This window comes from Oryx dammah, unplaced genomic scaffold, assembly GCF_014754425.2.
Source record: "Oryx dammah isolate SB20612 unplaced genomic scaffold, SCBI_Odam_1.1 HiC_scaffold_13, whole genome shotgun sequence".
In the NCBI taxonomy this organism is placed as follows: Eukaryota; Metazoa; Chordata; class Mammalia; order Artiodactyla; family Bovidae; genus Oryx; species Oryx dammah.
The window spans coordinates 46,339,607-46,367,109 of NW_024070197.1; the positions used below are offsets into that span (position 1 = coordinate 46,339,607).

General features: G+C 53.7%; 1 protein-coding gene across 1 annotated transcript in view; it reads left to right on the forward strand.

Annotated features, from left to right (window-relative positions):
• The window catches only part of ZNF423 (zinc finger protein 423), a 342,911-nt gene that overhangs the window by 36,789 nt on the left and 278,619 nt on the right, over positions 1-27,503 (forward strand). Inside the window, exon 2 of the mRNA XM_040253473.1 lies at positions 19,864-19,923. Within this exon, the coding sequence (XP_040109407.1) occupies positions 19,864-19,923 (60 nt within the window). The remainder of the gene's footprint in view (positions 1-19,863; positions 19,924-27,503) is intronic.

A 27,503-nucleotide genomic window follows, 5' to 3' on the forward strand; every position in this document is an offset into this window, starting at 1 on the left:
GGCCCTTCCCGGAGTCCTCATCTGGAAGCCTAGGAGGGGCTAGCCGAGAGAGTGGACCTCTGCAAGTGTGTTTTAAAATCAGATGTACCCAAATGCCTTTTGGGGAAAGACTTCCTAGTAATTTTAGCAGCGTCTTTTCTGTTGTCTAGACCTGAGATCAGCATTTTAGGGAAAAGTGTCGAGATAAACTTTCCCCCACCTCCCTCTGCCCTCCCCTCCCCGCTGCCAGGACTCCATGCACACCCCCTTCCCCACAGAACGTCAGGTGGCCAGAGCCTCGGCTGTGCCCCAGCTATTTGGCAGCTGACAGTTTTGTCCCTGGAAGATGCCAGACTTATTTTGAGACCGCAAGTGTGGTGGATGCTTCTCTTTTGGAAAGACACCAAGTGTCTGATCTAGGCTTGGGGTGATATTCTGGGGGGGACCTTAAATGGCTACCCATTCCAGTATTCTGGCCTGGAGAACCCCATGGACAGAGGAGTCTGGCGAGCTACAGTCCATGGGGTCACAGAGAGTCAGACACGACTGAGCGACTTTCACACTTAGCAGCTTCTTATCTGAAATAGACCTGGGCTTTTCTTCCCTCTCAGAAACCTTACCAGACAGCTGTGTCCCCCAGTACAGGGGAGAGTGCCTTGAACATAGTTATTGCTCAGTTTCAGTTCATTATTGCTATTGTTTTTATTGTTGTTGTGATGATTATTAATTTCTGTTTTTCCGAAACTGAAATGTTGGCTCAGGTCCCTCCTCTAGACACTTGGATTCTTTCTTTAGAAGACTATCCTGGGAAAGCCCTGTTGACTCAAAGGAATGAACAGCTAACGGTAGAATTTTAGCCACCTGGGTGTGACACTGATTTGTAGGGGAAGATACCCTCCAAGCACCTCTCATGTCATTTTGACTCAGTGCCAAAAGTCATACTCAGGACCTGTGCTGAAATACCAGAATGGAGGTTGCAAACTGGTTATCCAAGGACCATACCCAGGGCCAGAGTATTTTGCTTATTGGCTGCTCAGGCTGCAACTTTGTTGGGAAATAGAATGTGACACTTAAAATTCAGAAACATTTGTACAGCAATCCAGATTTATAGTGTTTGTTCAGAGTAACCCAAAGATCTGGTCTCCCTGGCCCTGGTTCCTGCACAGCAGGGATCGACTGGCTCTGCCCGTTTCCGTGAGGGCACACGTGCTGTGGAAGGCCACGGCTCCCATCGCTTCCTGTTGTGTCGAGACCAGCCCTCCTCACCCCTGTCTGTTATCTGTCTGGCGCTGGAGGCCTCAAGCATTGCCAGCACTCCGAGGGTTAAATGAGCTGCCGCAGTGACAGCGCCTGGTCCAGCCCTGTTTCGTTTGCTGTGTGACTTTGCCCTCGTTGCACCACCTCCCCGTGTCTCAGCTTCCCTATCTGTCCAATAGGATGTTAGCTTGGATCAGTAGTTTCTCACTGTTCCTGGATGACTAGCCAGATGGAGGCTGAGAAGTAGGATGCTGGGCCCCTGGTTCTCTTTCTCCTTTTGTGAATTAGGGTTATGCATTAGCCTTCTCATGGAAAGGTCAGGGAGCCCCACTGCTTAGCAAAGTTTGGGAAACCCCGGAGTGCTTCTGGTTCTGCCCCTTTGTCAGAATCTGTCTTTGTCCAGTTGCTGCCCAGGGACCTCTTATTTTTTTCCTTTTCCAGGAGTAGTTGCAGGTGTCAGGGCAAGAAGCAGATAATAATATTAATAGTTTTGTTGATAATATCTTTATGGGAAAATAACCTTAAAAAGTGAATATATGTATATGTATAACTGATTCACTCTGCTGTACAGCAGAGACTAACACAACATTGTAAATCAACTGTATGCCAATAAAAATTAATTTGAAAAAATATTGGCTACCTTTACCAAGCAGCATTATTCTCCCACTAAGGAAGGTGCTCTTTGATCCTCATTTTGCAGATGACGAAACAGGTTCAGAGAGGTTGGGTAACTTGCCGAAGGTCACCCAGCTGTGGGCCTGGATTTGTTTCATTCCAGACCTCGAGGCCCTGGCAGCGTGCCGCTCCACGTGTGGTGGCGCGGGAGGGGGACTTGCATGTGCGCAGAAGGATGCCGGGCTGCAGAAGGGAAGCCGGCGCTCTGTGGCCGCTTCGTAAGAGACCCCGCCCCCTCCCGCCCCCTCCCGCCCCTTCTGTCTGTCTGGCTGTCCACACTCCCAGGGAAGTCTGGTCTCCTCCTGCCTCCCAGCTCACATGCCAGGCTTCCCTCCCTCAAACACCTACATCTGGGGCCATGCTCCTGGGTTCAAAACAGGTGGAGAAATGGGGTACTGGACCTGTCCATCCGTGAGTTCTTTGTGTGTGTGCATTTTTTAAAAAATTAAGTTTTTTACAGTATTGGCTTACAAAAGTGTCTCAATCAAATTGTATAGCCAGGCCAGTTAATTTGGTTGTTTAGGGGAAATGCAGAGGTTTGCGGAGAGATTCAGGAAGTTCTCAGGACCAGGCATGTTTCCTGTCTGAGCCTCAGTCTGCCCACTTGAGAGAGGGACTCCCCGCTGTGTCCGTGTTTGCCCTTCAGACCCTACACCATGTTGACTGAAGTAAGTATGACCTAGAGGGGCTATTGACGTGCCCGGCCCTTCATTTACCCCTCGAGGATTGGTCACGTCCAGGTTCCAGGTGGTGCTTCAAAGCGTTGTGTTACTGGCCTGGCCCGAGGTCTCACAGCTGCTGAGTGCCAGGCTGTGACCGTGGCCCCAGGGCCTTCTCTGCCCCGGCTCTCGGCCCCTGGCAGCCTTCAACTAGACCCTGGGCACAGCTGCACGCCTTTCCTGGCCGTGTTGCTTCCTGCCTCCTCCGGGGTTTCCAGGAGGAAGTGGGGGTTCAGCTGACCCTGCTGATGTCCTTGAGTGAGGAGGTGTTTGCTTCCTGCAGCTTCTTCCCGGGAAGCCCGAGTGAGGCCTCCTCTGGACTTTACTAGGCGTTTAGGTGGGGGGAATGGGTGTGGAGCCCTGGTTCCTGCCTAGAGAGCTGTTGGTCTGTTCGGGGTGGGTTTCTGGGTGGGGGATGTTGGTGGGACCACCCCGATGATCTCAGCTACTGTGTGACTTTCCTGTCCATCAGGGTTCAGTGGTCACACAGGACAGAAATGAGCTCTGGACAACTCAGGCTAGAAGTTTGACGAGAGGATAGTGAAGTGAAGTAGCTCAGTTGTGCCCGACTCTTTGCGACCCCATGGACAGTAGCCTGCACCAAGCTCCTCCATCCATGGGATTTTCTAGGCAAGAGTACTAGAGTGGGTTGCCATTTCCTTCTAAGGGAGACCTTAAGAAAAGGCTGAGTGCTGAAGAATTGATGCTTTTGAACTATGGTGCTGGAGAAGACTCTTGAAAGTTCCTTGGACCGCAAGGAGATCCAACCAGTCCATCCTAAAGGAAATCAACCTTGACTATTCATTGGAAGGACTGATGCTGAAGCTGAAGCTCCAATACTTTGGCCACCTGATGGGAAGAGCTGACTCATTGGAAAAGACCCTGATGCTTGGGAAAGATTGAAGGCGAAAGGAGAAGAGCATGGCAGAGGATGAGATGGTTGGATGGCATCACCGACTCGATGGACATGAGTTCGAGCAAGCTCTGGGAATTGGTGATGGACAGGGAAGTCTGGTGTGCTGCAACCCATGGGGTTCCAAAGAGTCGGACAATGACTTAGTCCTGGACAGCAACAACAGGGGAGAGCTGATGGAATGAATAGGAGGAGAAACAGGACCCAGACAGGGTAGCTTCAGAGATGAGAGGAGCTAGATGGAATGGCTGGTGTCTTCAGGGAGCTGCCCCTGCAGTCAAAGAGTCCCCACTGGCTCTATCCCCTGTGTTAACTTTGCTCAAGGATCCATCTCTGGGAAGGTCTGAGCATCTAGCCTGGCTGTGTCCAGGGGAGGGCAGAACATTTTGACCGACAGTCTATCAAGGTCCAAGTGGATGAGAGATGGTTCCTTAGGGCACAAGGAGGGTGCTGAATCAGAGGTTGGGGCAGTGGGTACCTGGTGGGCAACACCCTGCCTGCCTGACATGTGGCCCTGGTGGGTTGTCCTACTGTCTTGGAAGGTCCCAAAGTCTGGGATAAGGGTCAGGGAGGGCTGAAGATGGAGGAAGCAGTTGCCCATTAGGCTGGCTTTGGGCCATGGAGTCGGATTCATCCAGTGATGACATCTAGGGCAACAGGATTGGGAGGGGCCCCCTGGGAAACCCCGTGTGGCAGTGCCCATGGGGACACAGGTGCCAAAAAGGACAGGAGTTTCCCCAAAGTCCCTCAGCCTAGTAGGGCTAGACCTGGGAGGGGACCAAGACGGGCTGACATAGCACTGCTTCCCAAAATGCACCTTGGGTACCCCTGGTGGTATGGCAGGGGACTTTAAAGTAGAATACATATAAACATTAAAAAAATGCTAATAAACGCACAAGGCACAAAATTAAATACACCTCCAACCATCCACTTCCCCTCCCTAGAGGCCGCGGGCGGTACTCGATTCTTGTGCCTAGTTCCGAAGCAGTTCCATGTACGTGCACACGTATGAATAATGTATGTTCTCTCTCCTCTCGTTTTCCAGTCTGTTAGACATGATTTCAAATTGGTTAATTTAGTGCTTCCTCAGTGCTTTTTAAGTTAGCTTTTTATTGTTAAACCTGCAGCTGTGGTGGCTCAGAAGGTAAAGAATCTACCTGCATTCAGGAGCCCCAGGTTCGATCCCTGGATTGGGAAGATCCCCTGGAGAAGGGAATGGCTATGCACTCCGTGGACAGAGGATGCTGGGAGACTACAGTCCATCGAGTCGCAAAGAGTTGGACACGACTGAGTGACTAACACATACACGTACATTTTTATTGTTAAAGTTTCATGTACCAGTCATAAGGGTTCAGCTCAGGGAAGTTTCATAAACTGAGTGTATCTGTGTAACCAGCATCAGATGAAGAAAAAACCCAGCCAACTTCCTAGAGCCTGCTCCTGACCCCCACGGCTCTTCCCAAGGGTAGCACAAACATTTTAGGTTTGAATACCTGTGTATTTATTTTAATGTGTTTCTGAATAAACAAAACCAGCCCATCAAACTTGAGATTTCCTAGGTATTATTGCCGTGCTTCAAGAACATTGTGCTGGACCCAAGGTTCTTAACTTGGGGTGACGTCAGAATCATTGGGGTGCTCAATTCCAGGAACAGTGATGGGACCAGTCCTGAGGTTACCCCTGGCGCCACGGGGGTCTTTTCGAGCAGCTAGAGCTGCTACTCTTAACCCCAGCCCCAGCCCCACCCCACCCCCCATTTCTTATGAGACATTGGCCATCTGCTGTGATGCCCCATAGGACTTGCAGCTCAACATCTTAGTCTAGCACATCCCACTCTCTGCTAGGGCACTGACTCTGTCCTCTCCCTTCCCGTAGCCAGTCAGGCCCCAGGGACCTGGACCCCATAGAGCATAACCAGGTGGAGAGAGTATGTGCACGCCTGGGAGCCCAGTGGTGTGATGTGGGGTTTTAGATCTTTGGATAAACCGGGTTTGAATCCTAGCTCTGCCACTTGTTGGCTGTGTGACCATGGGTGAGTGTCTGGACCTATCCAACTATAGGTTTCCTCGCTTGTGAAGTGAGGATGGTTAAAAGCTTCCCTGCAGGGTGACTGTGAGGATTACGCCTGCCAGGGTTCTATGAGCCCCCACCGTGTGTAAACACCCAGTCCGGTCATTGGTGTTCACGCTCAGTGAACAATCATACTTGTCACCGTTTCAGTGATTGTGCCTCTGGAGGTCTTCACCCTGTCCGCAGGCCAGGAACTGTAGGGGGAGAGGGAGAGGAGAGTGGGCACAGGGGTCTGCTTCTCTGCCCTGTGGCATCCATCCCAGATGAGCAAATGGTTCTCAGCGGGGCCTGGGGAACGTAATCTCTCCCTGGCTGGCTGCGGCCAGCCAGCCCCAGGGCAGCTGTCCTGTTCCCAGATCTGGGGTTCCAGGCTCAGTGGCGAAGGCAGGCAGTTTGGACGGGGGCTGGGCAGCTGACAGAGCCTCCAGGGGGGCTTGGAGGCCAGCTGCAGCCCTGGAGTGAAGCAGAGAGCCAAGCCATGCCTTAACCCATTCTGTCCCTGTGAGGATGGCTGCTCTTTGAGGCCTTTCCCTTTCAGCTGCCTCATGTGCTCTGTGAGTTCCCTGTCAGTCCAGGGGGTCTCCAGCATGCAGGGCAAAGATGCTATCTGGCCTGTGACAAGTTATCTGGCAGCTAAGTCGTGTCTGACTCTTTGTGATCTAGGCTCCCCTGTCCTCTGCTATCTCCCAGAGTTTGCTCAAGTTCATGTCCGTTGAGTCGGTGATGCTAGTCAGTGAAGAAATTTATTGGGCTTGTTTAAAAGTCGCAGTGATTCATACAAATATTCAGACCTCTGGCTTTCTCAGAAAGTCAGGAGATCGGAACTACTGAGCATACTCTGGGTGGCAGCTTTGATTGGCCGCGGGGTGGGTCACTGACAGCCCAACTGTCTCTCCCTTCCCCCTCCATATTCACCTCTGGTCCTCCTGAGGTCATCTGAGATTCTGGTCTAGAGAAGCCTGTCAAGGTCAACTGTAACTTCTTCCAGCTGAGCCTTAAATTCCCCTGGGGTCTCCCTATCTGCTTGACGCCCTCCTATGCCAGCAGCCTCACTACCTCCCGAGTGGACTTTCCCTTGCAGCCTCTGCTGAGGGAATCCTATCTATTCTTCCTTGAAATCTCCCTGTAGTGTCTTCTACTTGTTGGTCCCGGTTTGACCCCTTGAGGCCACATAACAAGCTCTGTCCCTCTTCCCCATGACAGCCCTTCAGATGCCTGAAGACAGCTCTGATGTCCCCCTGAGCCTCCCCCCCTGGGCTGAACAGCGTCCATTCCTTTGCTTTCCCCCCTAAGATGTGGTTTCAAGACCCCCCATCACCCTGGCACCCCTCCTTGGCCTCCTCCCCCTGGGCCCATGGACTTCTTTTGGCCAGCTTTCCAGAGCCGCCCTGCACACCCGGGGGCCATAAGGACATGACTGGGATCCCACTGTTGTTTAAAGAAAAAGAAAACGTAATGCATAGAAAGTGTTCCATTAGGCCAGCCACTCCAGAATACCCGGGGCATGTCCAAGGGGCATCAAAAGACAGTTTTATATTGCTTTGTGTGCCCACCTGTGTTTAAAAAATTTTCCCCCTCTACAATCTGGGGAATTAAAAAAGGTAAAAAGCCAAGGGCTTGGGGTGAATTCACTTTAACCAGCAGTAACGAGTGCTCCCTGGCTAGAGAAGGAGGTAGGGTGGGGTCCTGGCTTGGAGGAGCTCACAGCCCAGGGCTGCCTCATGTGCTCAGGGACCTCAGCTGAGTTGGGCACTGAGAAGGGAGGAGGAGGAGTAGGGGGGAGAGGATCTACTTATGCAGGGGTCTGCCATGGATAGTGGAGATCAGGTGGGGCCTCTGACATGGAAGGAGGCGTTTTAGGGTGCATCAGTAGCAATGACCCCGAGGCAGGAGGGCCTGCAGATGCATGGGATGGAGCACGGCTGTGTGACCTGGGGAAGGGTCCTGTGGGCAGAGGGGCTGGGGGGTGGACGCAGGCAGAGGATGCTGAAGGTTGTTCTGAAGGTGATGAGTGTGACAGCAAGAGTGGTTAGGACTGGAATGGCAGAGCTGGGTGACTGGCTTCCACAGTCTGCAGCTGCGTGACTGTGAACAAGTCATTCACGATTCTCAAGCCTCAGTGTTCTCATGGTGATTGGGATGAAGGGGCTGTGAGGAGTAAACAAACAAATGCCCTCAAAGTGCTTAGCCTCCTGCCTGGCACCTGGGGTGCCCCGATGACAGTCTGCTCTCTATCTGTCCCAGGTCTTCAGTGTGCTTGTGGAAGCTTTTAAAGCCTCATAGTGAAATGACTGCTGCCCAGTTCTCCGTTCCAGTAAGGAAGTACCGACTGCGTTAGCTTCTTGGGATGCTCCCTCTGTGCCCCCCACACCCCTAAACTGGAGTGCATGATCAGCAGTGACTAGCACAGCAGGCCATGCTAACAGCAAGGGTGATCTGGCAGGACCATGAAAAGAGCCCAGTCTTGGAGTCTGGACTAGACTGGAGGACACCCAAGTGTGACCTGCAGGCTCTTCACCCCTCGGACCTCACCTTTCTCTTCTGTGACATGTGACACACTGTTGCCCATCCTGACCCAACACCCTCAAGAAGCAAATGTGATTGCTTCTGGCTGAGAATGTGTGTCGAATGCAGTAAATCCCCGTGTGAACGTTCCTGGAGGGACCTTGGCTGGCCTCTTGAGCTAAGACAGCCACTAGCACTGCCCCTGGGTGGGCATCATTTACCGGCTTTTACTGGTGCTGTGCTCTGCATCCTCCCACATCATCTCCTTGCCTTGCAGTACCTCCCAGGGCTTCATATTCATGTCGCCCCATTTGACCTAGAGAAAACCAAGGATGGCAGTAAACCACTGCCTGGTTTCGCCCGGCTCGTTAGTGTTGGAACCAGGCCTTGGAGCCCAGGTCTGCCTGATTACAAAGCCTGTGCTCTCAACTCTTGGAGCTTCCCGACAGGGAAATACAGTAATAAGTTTCCTTGCAGAGGCGTGAAGAAGAGTGCAGACGGAGGCACCCAGACCAGAGAGCCGGCTGTGGCAGGGCAGGACCAGGGAGGGTTCTGCGCTGAGCTCCGTGTTACGGGATCCCCTCAGTGGCTGTCCAGAGTGGGGAGAGGAGCCTGTGAGCAAGGGTCATGCCCCGGCTTCCAGTCTAGTCTGCAGGTCCCCAGGACCTCCCGCCCATGTGGCCCGGCTGCCTGGCGTGTCCTTGGGCCTCTTCCTGTGATGGGTGGACAAGTCTTCAGGATGCTCATCTCCAGGGGGCGAGGAGTGCTGTTTGCAGGAGGTGGGGCCCAGGCAGGACTTGGCTATGTGGGTGCCCCTTCTCAGCAAGGGAAGGAGCTGAGGGTGAAAGAGAAAGTGGGGTGGGCTGTTGGCTGGGGGAGAATGTGAGAGGAGGCCTGAGGGAAGGCCCCGGTCCTGCCGGTGGCATGGCTGAGCCTGCCTGACGGGCAGTGGGGGAACTCCCATGTTTGTCCTGGGTGGGCCCCCGGTGGCCACTCCTGCTGCAGGCTCCTGGACCTTACTGCCAGCCTTGGGAGCTGCTTCAGGGGCCATGGGCCTTGGTAGTGGCCCTGAAAGCAGTCCGCAAGAGCAGGGGGCACGGGTGTGTGAACCCTCCTCGAGGTTCCCCAGGAGCCAGGGCATGTACGAAGGTCTCCTGCGGCCACGTCTGTCTGTGCAGGTGCAGGACCGGGACCTGGGCCCTCGCGAGCCTTCCTCGGGGACATTCCTTTCTTCCTGCCGTCCATCCTCCTCTCACCTTCCCCGGGGCCTGGGGGCAGGGAGGGGCCTGGCTGTGAATTTTGGTTCCCCTCCCCATGAGCTGCACCGAGGGTCACGTGAAAGCTCTCTGAGCCTTTGGGCCTGGTTGAGAGTGTGGCAATGGATGCTACGGGGCGCCCGGCCCTGGCTGGCCGAGCCGGGTGTGTGTAGCAGCTCAGCCGCCCTGCTCTGCACTGAGCAGCCTTCTGAGAGCCCGGGGCCAGCCCTTGCCAGCAGCGGCCCAGATGTGTTTTTTCGGATGGTGCAGGGGGAGCTTCTCTGTGTGGGTGTCCTCGCATGATGTGTGGGCTGTGATGTTTTGATCCAAGGGAGCCAAACTGATTTTCCTGGCCCATCTCCTCTCCATCCAAAGCAAAAAGTTAAATAAACACAGCCAAGTATTATCACAGGACGCGGGGAAAATGAACTCGGTCCCCACGGGCGGCCCACATCTGGCAGGCTTCGGGCCTCTCAGGACTGTGGGATGAGACAGATGTGGTTGAGGAAGCTCAGGGCTCCTCCCTCCCCAGTGCCGTGCTTCCTTCCAGGGCTCTTTACCAACCTCGGGGCCTGGGGGCTGCAGGCTGCCTGCCTTCAGCTACATCCCTTGCCGTCCCCCTGGCCCTTTCTGGGGCCTTGCCATTGGTGGGGCTCCCTGCTGCGACTTCCTGAGGCTGGTTGCCCCCCCCCCCCCAGCTCAGCCAGGTGCTTGCACTGGGCGGTGTCCCAGGCTGGTGAGGCCCCTGTGCTCGGGCCCTGCCTCATGCAGGGAGGTGCATGCAGGCACGCTTGGGAAGCTGCCGACTTGCCCGGATTTTCCATCTCCCGCTCAGGGCACTGGTGGGCCCACGAGCTCCACCTTGTGCGGGGTGGGGGCGGGGGGTTTGTAGTTGGCATGGCTCCTTCCATCCTCTGGCTTCCCTGGTCGGTCAGCGGTAAAGAATCTGCCTGCCAGTGCAGGAGACATAGGTTCGATCCCTGGCTTGGGAAGATCCCCTGGAGAAGGGAATGGCAACCCACTCCAGTATTCTTGCCCGGAGAATCCCATGGACAGAGGAGCCTGGTGGGCTACAGTCCACGGTATTGCAGAGTCGGGTACAACTTAGCGACTAAACCAACAACAACAACGGCCTTCCTCTGCTCAGCACTACCCTTAAATGAACTTAAATGGGCTGGGTGGATTTCTGGAGATCCTATATAGGACAATTGTGATGCAGTTTTGGGGTGGGAGGATGTGAAGAGGATGCCCCTCCCCATTCATTGCTTTATCAGAGGTCACCTAGCACCAGCCAAACCTGTTTTCCCCAGATGTGACCTTCCACATCCCTGAGTCCTGTGGTGATAGAGGTGGTTGATAGGGGAATGACGTTTTTTTGTTTTCCCTTCATTCTGTATATATTTATTCTACTCTTAGGAAAATGTTACTTTATAGGTTTATTCTAATAGCTATTAGAAAATTTGTTACTGCCACACCAGAATGTGTGATTTCGTGAGTAGCACTGCGTAGAAGGAGGTTAGAAGATAAGGTATTTAAGTAAAAGAAAGGAAGTTGATGTGGAGAACAGTGTCTGTCACACTTGGTGCAGGAGTGTGAACCAGCCAAGCTCCTGGGGGAGGTCTGGGGAGGCCCTGCGGGTCCTGGGGACCTCCAGGAGCTTGAGAAACTCCCACCCTACCCCGAGATGCTCATCCCCTCGGGAACCTTGGGCAGGTTTGGATGATGTGAGGCCTGTCTTGGGGAGATCAGCTGCCAGATGGAGGTGCTCAGGACCTCCTGGAGGCCTCCACGTGCGTTATAACCATGGTGGGTGGGCAGTGGGGCTGAGCTGGGGGGCCACATCTGTGCCAATGAAATACCCCGCTCTCAAATCAGACTTATGAAAAGTATTGACTCCTTAAACTGTAAAGAGTTATGATTGCCCCTACCCCTGGGACATCCCTATGGAATTACAGCATGTTTGGAAATGGTCATTACGGTTCATTCCTGGGGAAGGCTTGGGGCTTTTGGTATGAAGAAAGAGATGGTCTGTGTGTTGAAAATGAAATGAAAACACTAACGCACACCCGCATACCCACACGCACATGCACACACACACCAGTTTTCAATAGCAGACTCAGTTTCCTCTTTGCTTGTGTCTAAGATAAACCACGTGTGTAACAAGGTACTGATGTTTATTTATAGTATGTTAGCACAGAGAAGACGTTGTTAAGGGGTCATAAAAAACATAGTCTCTTACTTTATGGCGCTTCTCTTTAAATGAAAGTGGAAACAAGGCAAGAGAGTGGAATTCTGGTCTACTCTCTCTTTTTTCCCCACACTAAACAGCGAATAGATCTGGGTGGGTGCTGTCTGGGGGGGCAGGGACCCCAGGCTGATGTTCCCTGACGCAGAGGCCTTGGTGCCCACCTTCATGTCCCTAGCACTCAACAGGCCGCTTCCACGCACCCTTTGTGTGGGATGTTGTCACGGCCCCTCCGTGCATGGCAGAGTGTGTGCTCGGCTTTGTCACCTTCCATCAGAGCTGGACAGCTGGTGGGTGAGAAGCCAGGCTTGCCACTGAAACAGGATGAGGGAGCCAGACCCCGTCATAAATTCACATTTATATGCTGTGTGTTTCTGGTTAACGAGTTTGTGCAGGGGAGACTGTATGAAATGAAATATATATATACGAACAGGGACACTAACCTCAGGGAGAGGCGGGATTAAACATGAGGGCATCCTGGGGGGCCTGGGGCCCTCCAAGTGTTAAGGCCCAGCAGGCGGGACCCCAAAGGGAATTTACAGGAAACCTCCCCACCCTGAATGGATTTGCTGGGGGCATAGACACGATAGTCCTTTTCAGTGTTCTAACGTATGCCAGGTACTGGACTAAACTCTTCATGTGTGTTATTTCACTTTGTCTTCAAAACAAATGGAATTTTATTACCCCTGCCTTAGGACTGGGGAACCAAGACTGAGGCAGAATCCAACCCCTGGGGAGCAGGGGAGTTTGCCCTAGGCTGGCACACTCAACACTGACTTTGCAGGCTGGTCTCTGGAGGGTCCCAAAAGAGGAGTCATTTCAACCCCACCGTTCCCCATCAGCTGTGGCTTTTCTGAGAGGGCACAGAAGGCCTGGGAAGCTCAGGCCATCACTTACCGTGTATTCAGCACAGGCTGAGAGGCAGGTGGGTTGGCGGTAGTGTGCAAGCTTTGGGGCCACGTGAGATTTGGCTGCAAATCTGAGCTCTACTTCCATTGCTTGTATAATTTAGCTCAGTTTTTAGAAAAATCATTTAGCTGGTTTCCCCTTTGAGATGGACACCATCACTCTTTGTCCGGCCATCGGGAAGAGTAAACATAAACATGAAAATGTGCATGAAGAGCATAAGTGATTGTTGTTCCTAGTGTCACTGATACATTGCCTCTGTGTCAAAGGAGCTGGCGGATGGGAGGAAGAGGAGAGGTGGGGGGTCTCCCTAATGGGACTGAGAGTACACTGGAAACAGCACTTTATGGTATACGGTCATTCTTCTTTGTCAGGCACCTTGATATTGGGCTCAGGACCATGTGCTTTCTTATTTTATGCTACCTTGCAGGTAGGTTATGCACAGAGAGGTTCCTTCATTTGCCGATGTCACACATCAGTCTGTGCCAGATGGGGATTTGATCCTAAGGCATCTGTCTTTGGCAAACCGCTGCTGCATGATGAGGGTCACTGAAGGCCAGGGCCAGGGTGTCAGGGAGAGGGTCTTGAGGAGGTGGACAGGCGTGGTTATATAGCTGGTGGTTAGGATGACCCTGGGAGCTTGGGCAAGAGGCTTGAAGCCCTGGGCCCACAGGCAGGATCCAAAGCAGGGCTGGGTGGGGCCAAGTGGAGCTGCTTTAGATTCTCCCAGGTTTATATTGGATTGGCCAAAAGGTTCTTTTGGGTTTTCCCATAAGATTGTACCAAAAGCATGAATCAACTTTTTGGCCAACCCAATATATTTCTTTGCTTTGTTGTTTGTTGTTGTTCAGTCACTCAGTTGAGTCCGACTCTTTGCAACCCCATGGACTGTAGCATTTCAGGCTTCCCTATCCTTCAGCGTCTCCTGGAGTTTGCACAAACTTATGTCCTTTGAGCGGAGAAGGCAATGGCAATCCACTCCAGTTCTCTTGCCTGGAAAATCCCATTTATGGAGGAACCTGGTAGGCTGCAGTCCATGGGGTCACTAAGAGTCGGACATGACTGAGTGACTTCACTTTCACTTTTCACTTTCATGCATTGGAGAAGGAAATGGCAACCCACTCCAGTGTTCTTGCCTGGAGAATCCCAGGGACGGGGGAGCCTGGTGAGCTGCCGTCCATGGGGTCGCACAGAGTCGGACACAACTGAAGCGACTTAGCAGCAGCAGCAGCAGCATGTCCTTTGAGCTGGTGATGCCATCCAACCATCTCATCCTCTGTCACCCCCTTCTCCTCCTGTCCTCAATCTTTCCCAGCATCAGGGTCTTTTCCAATGAGTTGGCTCTTCGCAGCAGGTGGCCAAAGTATTGGAGCTTCAGCATCAGTACCTCCAGTGAATATTCAGGGTTGATTTTCTCTGATTGACTTGCTCTCCAAGGGACTCTCAAGAGTCTTCTCCAACACCACAGTTCCAAAGCTTCAATTCTTTGGCACTCATCCTTCTTTATGGTCCAGGTCTCACATCCATACATGACTACTGGAAAAACCATAGCTTTGATTATATGGACCTTTGTCAGCAAAGTGATACCTCTGCTTTTTAATATGCTGTCTAGGTTGGTCATAGCTTTTCTTCCAAGGAGCAAGTGTCTTAATTTCACCGTCTAGTGATTTTGGAACCCCCCAGAATAAAATCTGCTGTGGTTTCCACTTTTCCCCTGTCTATTTGCCATGAAGTGATGGGACTGGATGTGATGATCTTAGTTTTTTGAGTGTTGAGCTTTTTCATTCTTCTCTTTCACCTTCATTAAGAGCCTCTTTAGTTCCTCTTCCCTTTCTGCCATTAGAGCAGAAATAGATTGCTTTGAGTCCTAGACCTGTCCTCCTGGTGGTGAGGTACATAGAGTCTCAGCCCTTCTTGCACCCTGGCTCTGTGTGAGAGCTCATGGAGGACAATGGCATTATTTGAAGTGTTAGTTTCTTCTCTTTTCAGCAAGTGGCCAGGGAATCATGAAGTTAAATAAATGGTTTGTGATGTGACCCTGTCATGAGATCTGGGCTCCTCTGAGGGTCTGAGCTTCATGAGGGGGCTGGTGTTGGGGGCTCAGGTGGCTTTAGCTTTGGCTACGAGGAGCCTATACTATTCCATTCCGTGATGCCCCTACCCCCATCTCCAGCCCCTCCCCGTCCCCATCCCCACTGGAGAGGAACCTGGAGAGTGTGAGCCTACTGGTTGGATTTGCTTGTCCCCAACCATGGTCATTTGGCCCCAAGCCTCATGCCAGAGCTGGCCATGGGCTATGCTCTACAGCACATCTGTGTGAATTAGAAAAAAGACCAGCTATGTCTTTGTGTAAAAGCAAGGGGTCCCGCCTCCTCTGGGCATTCATAGCTCTGCACCAGGACACACTGCTTAGTGGACAGACTGCAGGCTGAATTTAACCCTCTCTCACCGCCTCTGCTGGGCCCCTTGTGCAGTGCACAGCTTGTCCATCCATATATAGCAGTCTTTCCTGATTTCCCCTTTTTCGTTCGTTGAATTTGTTTAGTATCAAGTCAGGAGTGATGCTCCATTTTATGCTTGATAAGGAGAGTCTGGGCTCTCAGTATGTCCTTTACTTTCCTGGGCCCTGGCCTGGTGTGGGTAAGAGAGTCTCCCTAGGGATGAGCCGAGGCAGCCATGTGCTCCTTGCCGGGCTCCCCACCTCCGCTGGGCAGGGATGCCTCTAGGGAGTCTTTGTCAGGCCAGGGTGAGCCCACCCTTCCCTAAGGATAAGATGGCCTTGGGGCCAAAGCCAGAAAGCATGGAGAGGTCCCTTAAGACCCTGGGAACACCAGCCAGAGGTGAGGGCTGAGAAGCCTCCTCAAATAAAATCTTTTTTTTTTTGGCAGGGGAGGGGCAGTTGTTCTAGATCTTTGTGATGAAAACTATGGATCCTTTCCCCAGAAAAGTGCCCAGCTGTGTACATATCCAGAAACTTACAGCCAGGGACAGGGCCTTCTCAGATCCTCAAAGACAGGCTGAGCAGCTGGCCTGGTGTAAGGGGGCCTTCTGGGCTCTGCTGGCCCTGCTGGAGGCCTCTCTGGCCCTCGGCTCAATGCCTGCTCTGTTTGTCACTCTCATTAACCTCCCGACATTGCCTGCCTCAGTTCTCACACTTGAACGTTCTTGCCTCTTCCCTGCACCTTGTCTGTCCCAGACCCAGCCTGAGTTTGAGCAGTCCCACAGCCCTGCCTCGGCCAGGTTGTTGGCAGCCCTCCCCATGGCCCCCTGCTTCCTTTTCTTTCCCCTTCCCCAGCTCCAGCTCCTCTGCATCTTCAAGGTAATGGGGAGCCCTGGGGAGAGCACCCTCCTCCCAGGCCAGGATCAAGTGCCCTTAGCACCACCTGCCCCTGCTGCTGGCTTCCTGAAGTCCAGAGGCCAACACACAGGGTCTCACTGGCATCTCATCGACGGTCATCAAGGTGCACAGAGGGCAGGCTACGGGTGCTCCCAGAGTAGGGGGGTTGTGGTCACTTATGAACCTGCTGCTGAGCTGGGGAGACAGCGTCTGGTGGGGCTCACGGGTGTATATACCCATGGGGCAGTCAGCCATCCGCGACTTGTGACCCCAGAGCAGAGAGAGCACACGGAATTTTGATTCCGCAGAAGCCCTGAGACAGCCTCAGAATCTTTCTTAACACACTCCAGGAACCACGGTGAATGCTCTCTGTGTCCTCTTCCATGTGAGCATAAGCCCTAAACCTCTGTGCCTTGCATGCAGACTTCGCATGTGTCCCCACATGTGTACACACTTGCAGCTGCACCCCCGCCCTGTGTTCACACTTACTGTGTGCCCCTCCCACGTTTGCACACTTGCCCCCCCCTCCACTCCCGTTGTGTACCCACTGGCCTTACACGGCCCACCCCGTGCTTGCAGATGCCTGCCCCTCGCAGGACTGGGTCTCCGTGTGGTCCCCTCGAGACAGGGCAAGGCTGGGGGGGTGCGTTTTGGCCTCAGTGATGCCAAGTATCTTATAAATTAAAAAGTTAGAGTCTGGAGTCTGCGGAAGTCCCCGGAAAGCGCCAAGCTCCCCTCACTGGCTGGGCAGCCCCTCTGGGTGTTGTATGTACTGGACGTTGTGCTGATCAAATTTTCTCTGTGATGCTCACCCCTCGGTGTTCATTGTGCCTCTCTAGTGGAATTCCGCTTTGGGGATGGCTCGGCCTCCCCTCCCCACTCCCCCAGCAAGTGCCTGGCTCCAGCTGTAGGGCAGGCCTTCCTTCCTCTGTGCCTGCTGCCCCTGCCAGTTATCTTGTTGTTGAAGAGACCTGCCTGGGCAGAAAAGGCCAGCTGGAGGGGAGGAGAACCTTCTCACGCTCAGTGTCGGCTAGTGCAGGGCCGTGTGATGGTGGTGGTGGAGGTGGGCGTTACTTCTCATCAAGAATCTATAAAGGACAGTGTATTTATACCTTCAAAAAGACGTGGGCCAGCAGTTTGCAGAAAGCACGTTTGTGCCCATGTCACTAGGCGAGTTGGCCTGTGCGCTCCTCACTGGGAGGGGTGTGGTTCTGGGGGTGCTGGTGTGTGATGCGGCTGTTTGCCCGTAATGACGTTCACCACTTTGAAACTCCTCAGCCAGGGCATCTGTCTGCTCTCCTCCTCTTCCCACCTCTGCAGGCTTATTGTCCCCAGAAACAGAAGCTTGAATCCTCCCAAGAGCTCCAAAAGAGCAGATGTTTTTTCCTTCTCCTTCCCATGAAGGTGGAAGTCAGATCTTAGGGAGGGAGGGATTGGGCATTTTGGGGACACCCTCCAGTTCAGTGACTCTGGAGGTCACACTTCCCAACCAAGGAACACTGAGTCACCCAAACGTGGGGCCTTTTGCCCTGATACTCGGAGTACGTTGAGGGCAAAGGGAGGACTGGGAACCTTGCATTCATGTCTTGGAGCTTGGGGTTGAGAAGGTCTAGGGACCCAAGGCAGATCTTGTGGAAAGCGTCCTATGAAATGGCACCATGATGACCTTACAATGGGCAGCAACCTCTTAATAGAAGCAATACCTATATTCCATTTTAAAGTGAGTAAACAGTGAAATGTGAAAGAAACTGATTTTTAGGTGTAGCCGTGAAAACTGCTGCTCCTCGCATGCACAGCCTGCTTCTGATCATTGTAGCGTTATCCGCCTGTGTTTCGGAGGCTGTTTGGCTGTAGTCAGCCTAGTGAGTAATATCAGTTTTGTCTGACTCAAGGTCTTAATTCATATTTACAAAGCTGCATATTTGAAAACCCCACCCCAGCTGTAACTGGCTAAGTCAAACAATCCAGATCCCAATCCAGATCGTCTCTGCATTTCATTGTCTCAGATGCTGAGCTTCTCCTCTTAGGATGCAAATCTGGGAAGGAGGGCTCTTGGTTAGCAATCCTTGGCCTCTGCTCAGTGATGTGGATGTGCCCTCCTGGGCAACTTGTTTCTAAAGGTTAAAAGGAAACCTGTCCTGCGAGGCTCTGTGGGGAGGGGGAAATATCAGGGGTAGAGGATAAAACAGGGGCAGGGCCATGCTGGGCTGGACTTGTTAATTCCAAGAGTTGTTCCAGTCTCGGCATCAAACCCACCTGAGTGCTTGAGTCTCTGTTCCAGTGGATGACAACCGTCATCCCATGGAATCTTCCCAATAATCTGTGGCTTAGGTACTGTTTTTGCCTGTGTTTTTGAGATGGGAGCACTGAAGCCTAGAGATTAAACAGTTTACTCACGGTCCTACAGCTAGGGGCTTCCCAGGTGGCACGAATGGTAAAGAATCCACCTGCCAATGCAGGAGACATACGAGATGCGAGTTTGATCCCTGGATCAGGAAGATCCCTTGGAGAAGGAAATGGCAACCCACTGCAGTATTCTGGCCTGGAAAAATCCTAGGGACAGAAGAGCCTGGCAGGCTACAGTTCATAGCGTTGCAAAGAGTCAGATACGACTGAAACGACTTAGTGTGCACATATGCATACTGGTTCGAGGCAGGATTGGGATTTGAGTCCAGCGTCTGACCACAAGCCAGCCTGCTTGTTCTTCCCCCAGGTCGACTGCATGCTGTGTGCCTGCCTTCTGAAGGGCGGGCTGGGTTGCTGCTTTCTAGTCCCCAGTTGCTAGGATTCTGGATAGGGTCCTCTGTGTCTCAGGTGGACACACGAGCAGCCTTCGAGATGGACAGCCATGGGTTTCGGCCCTGACTCTGTAAGGACTCTTTCTAGCATAGGACCTCAGGCCTGTCCTGTCACCTCTCAAAGTCTGATGACAGGGAGTGAACACCCTGGGTGCAGGGCCTGGCTCACAGTGTGTGCCCGCGGAGAGACAGCGGCATTGCAGAGAGAACTGGGGGGTACGTGGTGGCTTCGGCATGCACGTGTGCAGAACTTCAGAGCCCGTTAAATCTGAAAAGTACTGCGTATGCACATTTTTGGCTTAAACAGAGTTCCATTTTACAAAGTCCATAACCCAGCTTTAATATTATTACATGCCCCAGACTGGGATTAATTCCAGGATGAGAGTTTTATTATGCTGTATAGAATTTCTCCCGTGTTCTCCTAGTGCATGGCTACCACCTCCACCCGCCTCATCTCACACAGCAGGACGTGGGGTGGCCGGGACACTCCGTCCTTCCCCAGCTTGGTTCTGTGGGCTTGGGGTAGAGTGGAGAGGTGAGTTGCACTGTGGCATCACCGGCCCAGGACTGCTGACCACGGGACAATCAACTCCAGCATGTCCCGAGGTCTGTCTGTCAGCACTCGGTGTAAAGGATAGCACCCCACGCTTTGTCAAGCTCTGAGAGTGTCTTGTTTCTTGGAATAATCGAGAAAGCCTTCACATCTCAGTGGTGATCTGAGGGGCTCTTGGTAAGAGGTCAGTGTCTGGAGGACCAGGGAGAGGTCTGGGTCTTCACTCTACTCCTGTGAGGCGCATATGGCTTTATCTCAAGTGGATACTCTGATTATAGATAGTAATGACCTGTAGCTCTGTGTAGAGAAAGAATCTGATTCTGCATCTGATTCGAGGTAGTGCTGTGATTGATTTGTGATGTCTGCTGGGGCCGCAAGGATGGGGGAACCGTACAGATATGGCACTTATTTGCTGTTTAGGTTTTGTTATGAGTATTTTACATCTCTGTGAAACCAACAAAAGGCTCTTTGTAGACTTGATCCTTTCACCCTTGATCATGGGTATCATAGGGACTCCCTAGGGACTCCCCAAAAGGGTCCTTCCTCCTTGCCCTGTGTCTTGCACACACCATACCCCCCCCACCCCCGCCACCAATGACCTGTTTGCACAACTGCAAAACTCACAGGCTCATCTCTGTTCTCTCTTTCAGTTGAAGAGGGGGAGGCCTCGGACTTCTCGCTGGCCTGGGATTCCTCCGTGACGGCATCAGGTAAATGCCCAGGGGCCGGCTGGAAACTAGGTGGGGGTCCTGGGGGGTGGCTCAGGAAACTCAGAAAGCCACCCAGCTGGTTATGGAAGTCATATTCTTCCTGTCACATTCCTGTCTCCAGTCCAGATTACCCTGTGCAACGTGATTTTTATATCAGTTCCATATGGTCAGTAAAATCTATTACATACGGAGACTAATATGCCCTTATTCCCCCGGGGACCATGTTCCCCTCTTGTGGGCATACTCAGTTGGGCCACCTCACCCCCACTATGCAGGCTTTGAAGCTCCCTGCCATGGGCGTCGCTGCACACTCTTTCCAGCCTAATTGCATAAAAGCCACTCTAATGGGACCTTTAAACTCCAATCGAAATCAGAATTCCTTTATTTGCCTTCCTGGAAGGGGCCGCGGTGCACTCTCTGTTGGGCAGACCCGAGCCCACACCTCCAGGGGGAGGTAAGAAGGAGCGATTAGAATTGTGGGGGCGTGGCCATTGGAGGGTGATGGGGGTGACTAGGCCATCAGGGGACTTGGGTTTGCCTGCTCAGTTCTGCCCTTGCCTAAGTGCCTTCTGGTGCCTCACTTTCCCCAGCTATAGAAAGAAGTGGATGAATGAGATTTGTCTCCCTATGAAGTTCTAGAATCTGGAGCTGCCTATGGAGCTTGGGATTGCAGCTGGCTTGGGGTCCTTGGGAGCTCTGGAATGGAGGGCACCACTCTCCCATTTGCTGCACAAGTTGTCAGCCTTGTTGACAGCAGGGCCCCTGTTCCCGGTCCAGCAGGCCCCAAACTCTTCTGCCTTGTCCCCTGTCCCAGGATCCTGGCCATCTGTCTCTAGTTCCACGGGGGAGAACCTTGGGCCTGAGAAGACCTGTGAGGGAGCCATTTAGTTCAGCCTCCTTGTCTTTTAGGTGTGGAAATTGAGGCAAAGAGGGAGGTATGCTCTGGGTCAGTCGTTGCAGAAATGAGGTGTTAGGTGTCAGGCGTACCAACACTTAACACTTGAACGGTTACACATCGAATTTGTGATTTTATGGCTGCGTGTGATTTAAGATGATGCGGAAGTCATTTAAGTGAGAAAATTGTGTTGACAAAGTTTTTAAGTAATAATGCTTGGATTCAGGAAAAAATCATGAAGATAGTTCCCAGGTGACTGAAATCTGGGGAACGCTGGTACAGACTGAGCTGAAGGCAAGTGGGGAGCCAGTACCTAAAACCAGGTTCCTGGACTCCTTGTCCAGGGTTCTCTGCAGCGGGAGCTGTGCTGCTTGGAAAGTCCGAAGGGTCCTGGGTGGGTCCTGGCTGGCTCAGGTTTGGGCACTGCGGTGTCTGCAGGTGCCTGGTCCTTGGTGGCAGGGGCTCCCTCCAGGGCAGGGGCCGGGTATGAAGCCAGGGTGGGGAGGTGCTCAGGTTCTCAGGAGGAGAGCCCTGAGTTAGGACAGGCCTTGGGGGCCACACTGTAGGCAGGATAGGGTGAGGTGCTGGTGGCCCATGCCCTTTCTCTTTCTGTGCGGTCGAGATGCATTCCCCACGCTCGGAGGAACACTGCGAGATTGTGAAACTCCATGTCTCATCCAGGCGTCCTGACGGATGTGGGGGTGCACGTGCTCAGGCTTGCAGCCAGCTCTTATGAGGGTCCCCGCTGTGCTCCAAACCCCCGCACCAGAAAAGCGCCCAGCCTGGTCGTGTCCGTATAAGGGCCTCCCTCCCGGCTGTGTTCCCAGTGGTGCTAGTGGCGACGAGGACAGACCAGGACAGCAGCAGCATGCGGGAGGGCGTGGTGGGTGCGGAGCTCTGTGCAGGGGGTGTCAGGGCCCGGGCGTATCTCCTGTAGAAAGCAGGGGCGATGCCGAGGGCTGTGTGCGGGCCTGGGGTCCACGACGCCCTGATGCCACAGTGGGAGCACCAGCCTTCGGGCCTTCGGGCCCTCTCGGGAGTGGTGAAGGGCGTGCAGCTTGCAAGTTTCCACCCTGCATGCTCAGGCAGGAGGAGGTGCTCGACCCCTCGTGACTCCCTCCGGCCCTCAGGGACTCCCTGGTGCCGGCCAGCTTTCGGTCATCCGCTCGGAGGCGGGAAAGGGAGGGCTGAGCATCCCGGGCATTGGATAATCCACAGCCGGGCAATGGATTGTTCTGTTTCCTTTGGCCTGATTCTGATTGTGTCTTTTTGACAGTACATGCACATGATAGGTTTTCCTTCCCAATCCTGTTGGACTCGGGCTATTTAAGTCAGCTTGTATTCCCTGAGCACGGGACTTGTGAGATGGCGCAAGTCCCGGATGGCAGGATGAGGCTGGTAGGGGAGGCAGTCCTGGACGTTTGGTGAGCACATACTTGGTCTGTGCCAGGACACGGAACAAACGTGTTTTACCCCCCAGGGTCTCCCTGAGCCATCATGACAACCCTGGGAGCTGGGTGGTATTTCCAGCAGCAAGTCCACAGTTTCTCCACGGGCTGGTTTGGGGCTGCCATCTGGTAGAGGACGGGGCCAAAGGCCTGGCTGAAGCTGCTTTAGAATAACGCTTCTCATTAAGCTGAGAAAATGTCACTTGGCTGCATCAGAGAATGGGGGCAGGTGCCAAAGAAGATTATGGGGGAGCAAAGCCTCCCCAAGCCACCCTTGGCACCATCACTGAGAACTGCCGTCCTCATTTGGTGGATGAGGGAAGGAGGCTTGGAACGGTGTGGCAGCAGATCCGCCGTCCCCTGCCAGAATGCTGTGGAGCAGGGACTCGAACCCGAGTCCTCCTGCCACCGGAGCCTGGGGTGTAAGTAACCTCCACGCTGCCCGCCACTGGGAGGTAGATAGCTGAGCAGAGATCTGAGGCTTCGTGGGGGCTTTACAGTGGTCCCTGGAGGCAGAGGGCCCAAGCATAGCCTTGGAGGGCCTTTTGGCTCATCAGACTGGAGGAACGCAGGGTGAGGTGAAGAGGGGGCCAGAGAGCATCTTGCTGGGAGTGCCGAGCCGTGAACACAGGGCAGCTCCGCCCCCTCTCCCCAGGATGCTGGTGTCCCCTCGCCTGCTTTTCCTGGCTCTGGGAGCATGATGGAGAGCGGCAATAAAGAAGCAGGAGACACAGTGGCTTCTGCTGCCTGTGGGGACCCGGTGGCCACCACCCCCAGGGGCACCCTGACCTGCTCTGTCTGTGCCCTTGAGCCAGGGCCCCAACAGTGATGGAGAGCCCCGCCTAGCAGGGAGGTGAGCAGGGTGAGCATCTCCCTGCCGCTCTCCCTTCTGGCCAGGGCATCACGGGAGGAGGGGGCCTGCCCTTGCCTCTCCGCTGGCATAGAGGGGGCTGCTGGTGGCAAAACCTGGGCGAAGGAGACTGTTCAGAGCTGAGGTATGGGGGTGCCTGGCGGGTGTGGGTTTTAACTCATTTCCCATTGCATCCTGTTTTTTTCTGATCCATAAAAAGGGGGATGAAGGGACAGTATCTTGTGTGTGTGCTAAGTCACTTCAGTCGTGTCCGACTGTGTGACCCTGTAGACTGTAGCCCACCAGGCTCCTCTGTCCACGAGATTCTCCAGGCAATAACACTGGAGTGGGTTGCCATGCTCTCCTCCAGGGGATCTTCCCGACCCAGGGATCAAACCCTTGTCTCTCATGTCTCCTGCGTTGGCAGGCGGGTTCTTTACCACTAGTGCCACCTGGGAAGCCCCAAGCATCCAGTGGGAGGAAGTGTAGATTCTCTTCCCAAATGCACAGAGCATTGCGCACGTGATTTCGGGGGCAGGTCATAGATTACTCTCAAGCTTTTCTTCCTACCTTGCCAGGCCGTGAATTCAAATTCCTTAAAGAACCGTGAGAGTCCTTTGTGAAAGCCCACAAGGGTCCCAAGCTCAAAGGCTCACCTGGGGCAGGCTGGTGGCACAGGTGAGCGGGCAGGTGGCAGGGAGTGGCACTGTGCACTGCACCCTGGGCCTTGCCACTGGGACAGCTGTACCTCAGTGCCAGCTGATTGCTGACAGGGCACCTGGGCCCAGAATCCCCACGCCATCTGAGCTTTAAAAAGAGAAGCCAGAGAGCTGGATTTTTATGTGGTGGTCTTAGATTGAAAAATTAGCAACTCAAGTCTTTTGAAAGCAGCTCATATTGAGATATGAGGGTTCCAATGTTTTCACATCCTCATTAATACATGTAATTTTCCTTTTTTGGTGGATTCTAGCTTTCCTAGATGTGAAATGCTATCTCATTTTGGTCAATCGATAAATTTGAAAAAACACTGCTCAGGCCAAATAATGTCCCTCTGCCAGCTGATTTCATTCTGGCCGCCATTAAATGGTTGCCAAGTGCGTCTCTACCCAGGGGCCACTTTCCAGGCCTCTCTGCGCCCCACCGCCTGCCTCCAGCCCAGCTCAGTGGGGAGGTCCTTTCTCCCTCAGTGTTTCTTCTCTCTTCCCCCAGGCCCTTTGGAATGAGCCATCCGAGTGGCAGGCACCAGGATAATAGTAGCCTACAGTGGGTGGTTTCAGGGAACCAAACCAACCACGCTCCGCTGTGCCTCCCTTCTGCTGGTCACTAAGTCTGAGCTGGGAGACGAAGGGGCTCACCTTTGTGTAACTGCCTCACCAGAACCTCCCACTTCCCTGGACCAGGTTTCAGGGCAGGCTGGGCTTCCTTCCAGCATGGCTGCCCTGGACCAAGCTGAGTATGGGGCGCAAGGAGGGTCTGGGGCAGTCTGGTGATGGAAAACAGTTCATTTGTTGACAAACACTCACTGTCAATTCCTGGACAGGTTAGTCAGCTTTAGGTCTGGCACAGTGACACATATACTTGCGGTTGGGGAGAAACAGTCAGTGTAATCGATTGTATGTGAATGGCCCAGCAGCCTGAGACCTTACTGGTGTGATCAGAGTTTCAGGCCTTCCTGCCCCGTTGTAGGTGTCATCGTCCTGGTTAACGAAACCATCACTCCCATGCAGGAGTTGCTTCTAGGAGCCATTTCTCCTTCTTGGTGCCTTTCACAGACAGAAACTGAGGCACATGGACGCTAGTGACTTGCTTCAAGGTCACACAGCTAGGAAGTGGCAGAGCCGGGATTTGAACTCAGACAGGTGGCGCAGTTGGTTAAAGAATCCGTCCTGCCAATGCAGGAGATGCAAGAGATGCAGGATTGATCCCTGCGTTGGCAAGACCCCCTGGAAGAGGAGATGGCAACCCACTCCAGTATTCTTGCCTGGGAAATCCCATGGACAGAGGAGCCTGGTGGGCTGTATAGTCCATGGGGTCGCAAAGAGTTGGACATGGCTGAGCGTGCGCACACACACACAGCTCCAGCATTACTGTGAAATTGTACTGTGAATTGTTCTGTGAATTATGAGATGAAATTGTAAATGGTAGGTCTGCCTGTGAGAATGTTGGTCCAGGCTCCTTGTGTCAGAGGGGAACCAGAGGCTCAGGGCTGGGTTCAGCTCAGTGCTCAGGTCCCTTCTGGATCAGTTAGGAGTCTTACGAGGGCCAGGCCTCCTGGATCGCTCCCGGAAGGGAGAGGAGATGCCTGTTTAGAAGGCCTTGAACACACTTCCCATCTTCAAAGGCCAGATCTGGAAAACACTGTGGGTCACGCTGTCCATAGAGACTCCCACCGCCTGACCCCAGCCCGCCTACCTCTAGGCCCCCCTGCGTGTTGGGTGTGTGTGCAGTTTGCGGTGGGGTGGTGGGTCTGTGTTAGGGCTGCAGGCTCAGAGACATGCTCGGAGGGGGAGAAGACTAGAGTGGCATCTGGGTGTCTGGTGCCTGGGGGTTCCTTGGCGGAGGGAGGCTGGAAGCCTTTCCTTTAATCTGACTCCGGTTAGCTGTGGGGTGGGGAAGTGGTCAGTGCCCCCATCACGGACAAAGGTGGCAGCCTTCTCACCCCCTGCGGTCCTTTACCTCCAGGTTTTGACCAGTGAACTTGACAGAAATGTCTGGAAGACCGGGCCTTTCTCTTCAGGGAGTCGAGGCCCCTCGGTGCAGCCCAGCCTGCTCCTCTGAATCTTCTCAGGGCTTCCTTCCCACCCTGCCGGTGTTGTCCTAGAGCACGTATTTATTATTTCAACTACTTCACGGAGACTCCACCCACCACTCTGTGCTTCTGCACACTTGCTGTTTACATTTCTCTTGGCTTGCTTTCCAGCTCCATCCCTTCTCTCGAGATGAAGTGCAGGCTGAATGCACCGGTGGGCTCTGTGGAGCCCCCGTGAGCCCCGAGCTTCTCGGAGACCTCTTGATCCACATACCCTGCCCTCAGTCACCACATCAGGGTCTCTGGGAGGATGGGCATTCATTGCCTCAACTGCCCCTCCCCGCTGGGCACTTGAACCGCGTTCAGTTTTGGACTCATGAACAATGCTCTTACCAGCGTCTTTGTGTTGGTGGTCTTTTTCCCCTTTGGAGTTTTTCTTAGGGGCTCCCAGGATGTTTTGACTTCTTCAACCCTCAGATCAAGGCTGGAGAGACTGTCTCCCTCTCTCCTCTCCTCTCCCCCAGGGTTCCCTCACCCTGAATTTTCTCCTGAGTGACCGCCTTACCCTGGCTCATCGGTGAGGGTATCCCCACTCCTCTTGCTGCGATCCTGGGGCTGACGAAGGAAGCTGCCAGGTGCCCCTGACTCCCGGCTGGCTTGGCTGGTGCTGTCCACCTCCTGCACTTGAGCCCCCAACCCAGTCATTTCCTCCACAAGGACCAGGGGACATTTTAAAGGAGCAGGAAAGTCCTAAATAGATGGAGAATTTCCTAGCATTTTAAAGACTTATGAAATGCGTTTTTATATGGGGCCAGCTGGGGAGTTTCTCATTAGCTCTGCTGGGGCGTCTGTGGGGAGTTGAGCTGAGTGGAGCCAGGCAGGCGGGGTAGGAAGATGCGGTGGCCCCGAGCTCACCAGGGGAGCGCGGCAGGCATGCGCCGACTGGTCTGTACCGTGGACCCCCGGCCAGGCGGGCCTTTGTTAGCGCTGCTTCCCCCAGCTCAGGAGGCCTCGGAGACCTTCAGGTGGTGACTGGAGCTGAGAGGTGGCCACTCTGTTACCATGGTGAGCGGTCCACGAGGTAGGGCATCTGTGCCCCGAGTGCACATGGAGGCGTGCACTTGTGTGTGTGTGTGTGGTGTGTGCGAGTGTGCCCACACCTGGGGGCTCTGTGGCCTCTGCACCCCTCTGTGCTGCGTCCCAGGCCCTCGGGGCTGACTTGGCCCAGCTCTCCAAGGGGATGTGGTATTTCCTGCCCACCCTTTCCTCTGGCTCTGGACCAGCCAGGGTTCCCGCTGGGCTGCACTGTACATTGCTTCCTCTGTGCCACGTCTGCCATGCACATGTGTGTGCACGTGTATGCTGGTGCCTGGGGTACGTGCAAGGGAGTGTGTGTGTGTGTGTGTGTGTGTGTGTGTGTGTGTGGTGTGTCTCTCTTCTGACTCTTTTTTTCTCTCCCCCGTGGCCTGACTGATGGCTTCGCTGGAGGGGGGTTTGTCTTGCTGATTTCACCTCCAAGGGTGGACTTGGAGCTTCCTCAGAGGCAGAGCCTCTGTGTCATTTGTCCTGTACCCACAGGCTGGCGCACAGCAGCTGCTCTGCCATTGTACCCTTGCTCTCTGCAGTGAAGGTGCAAGC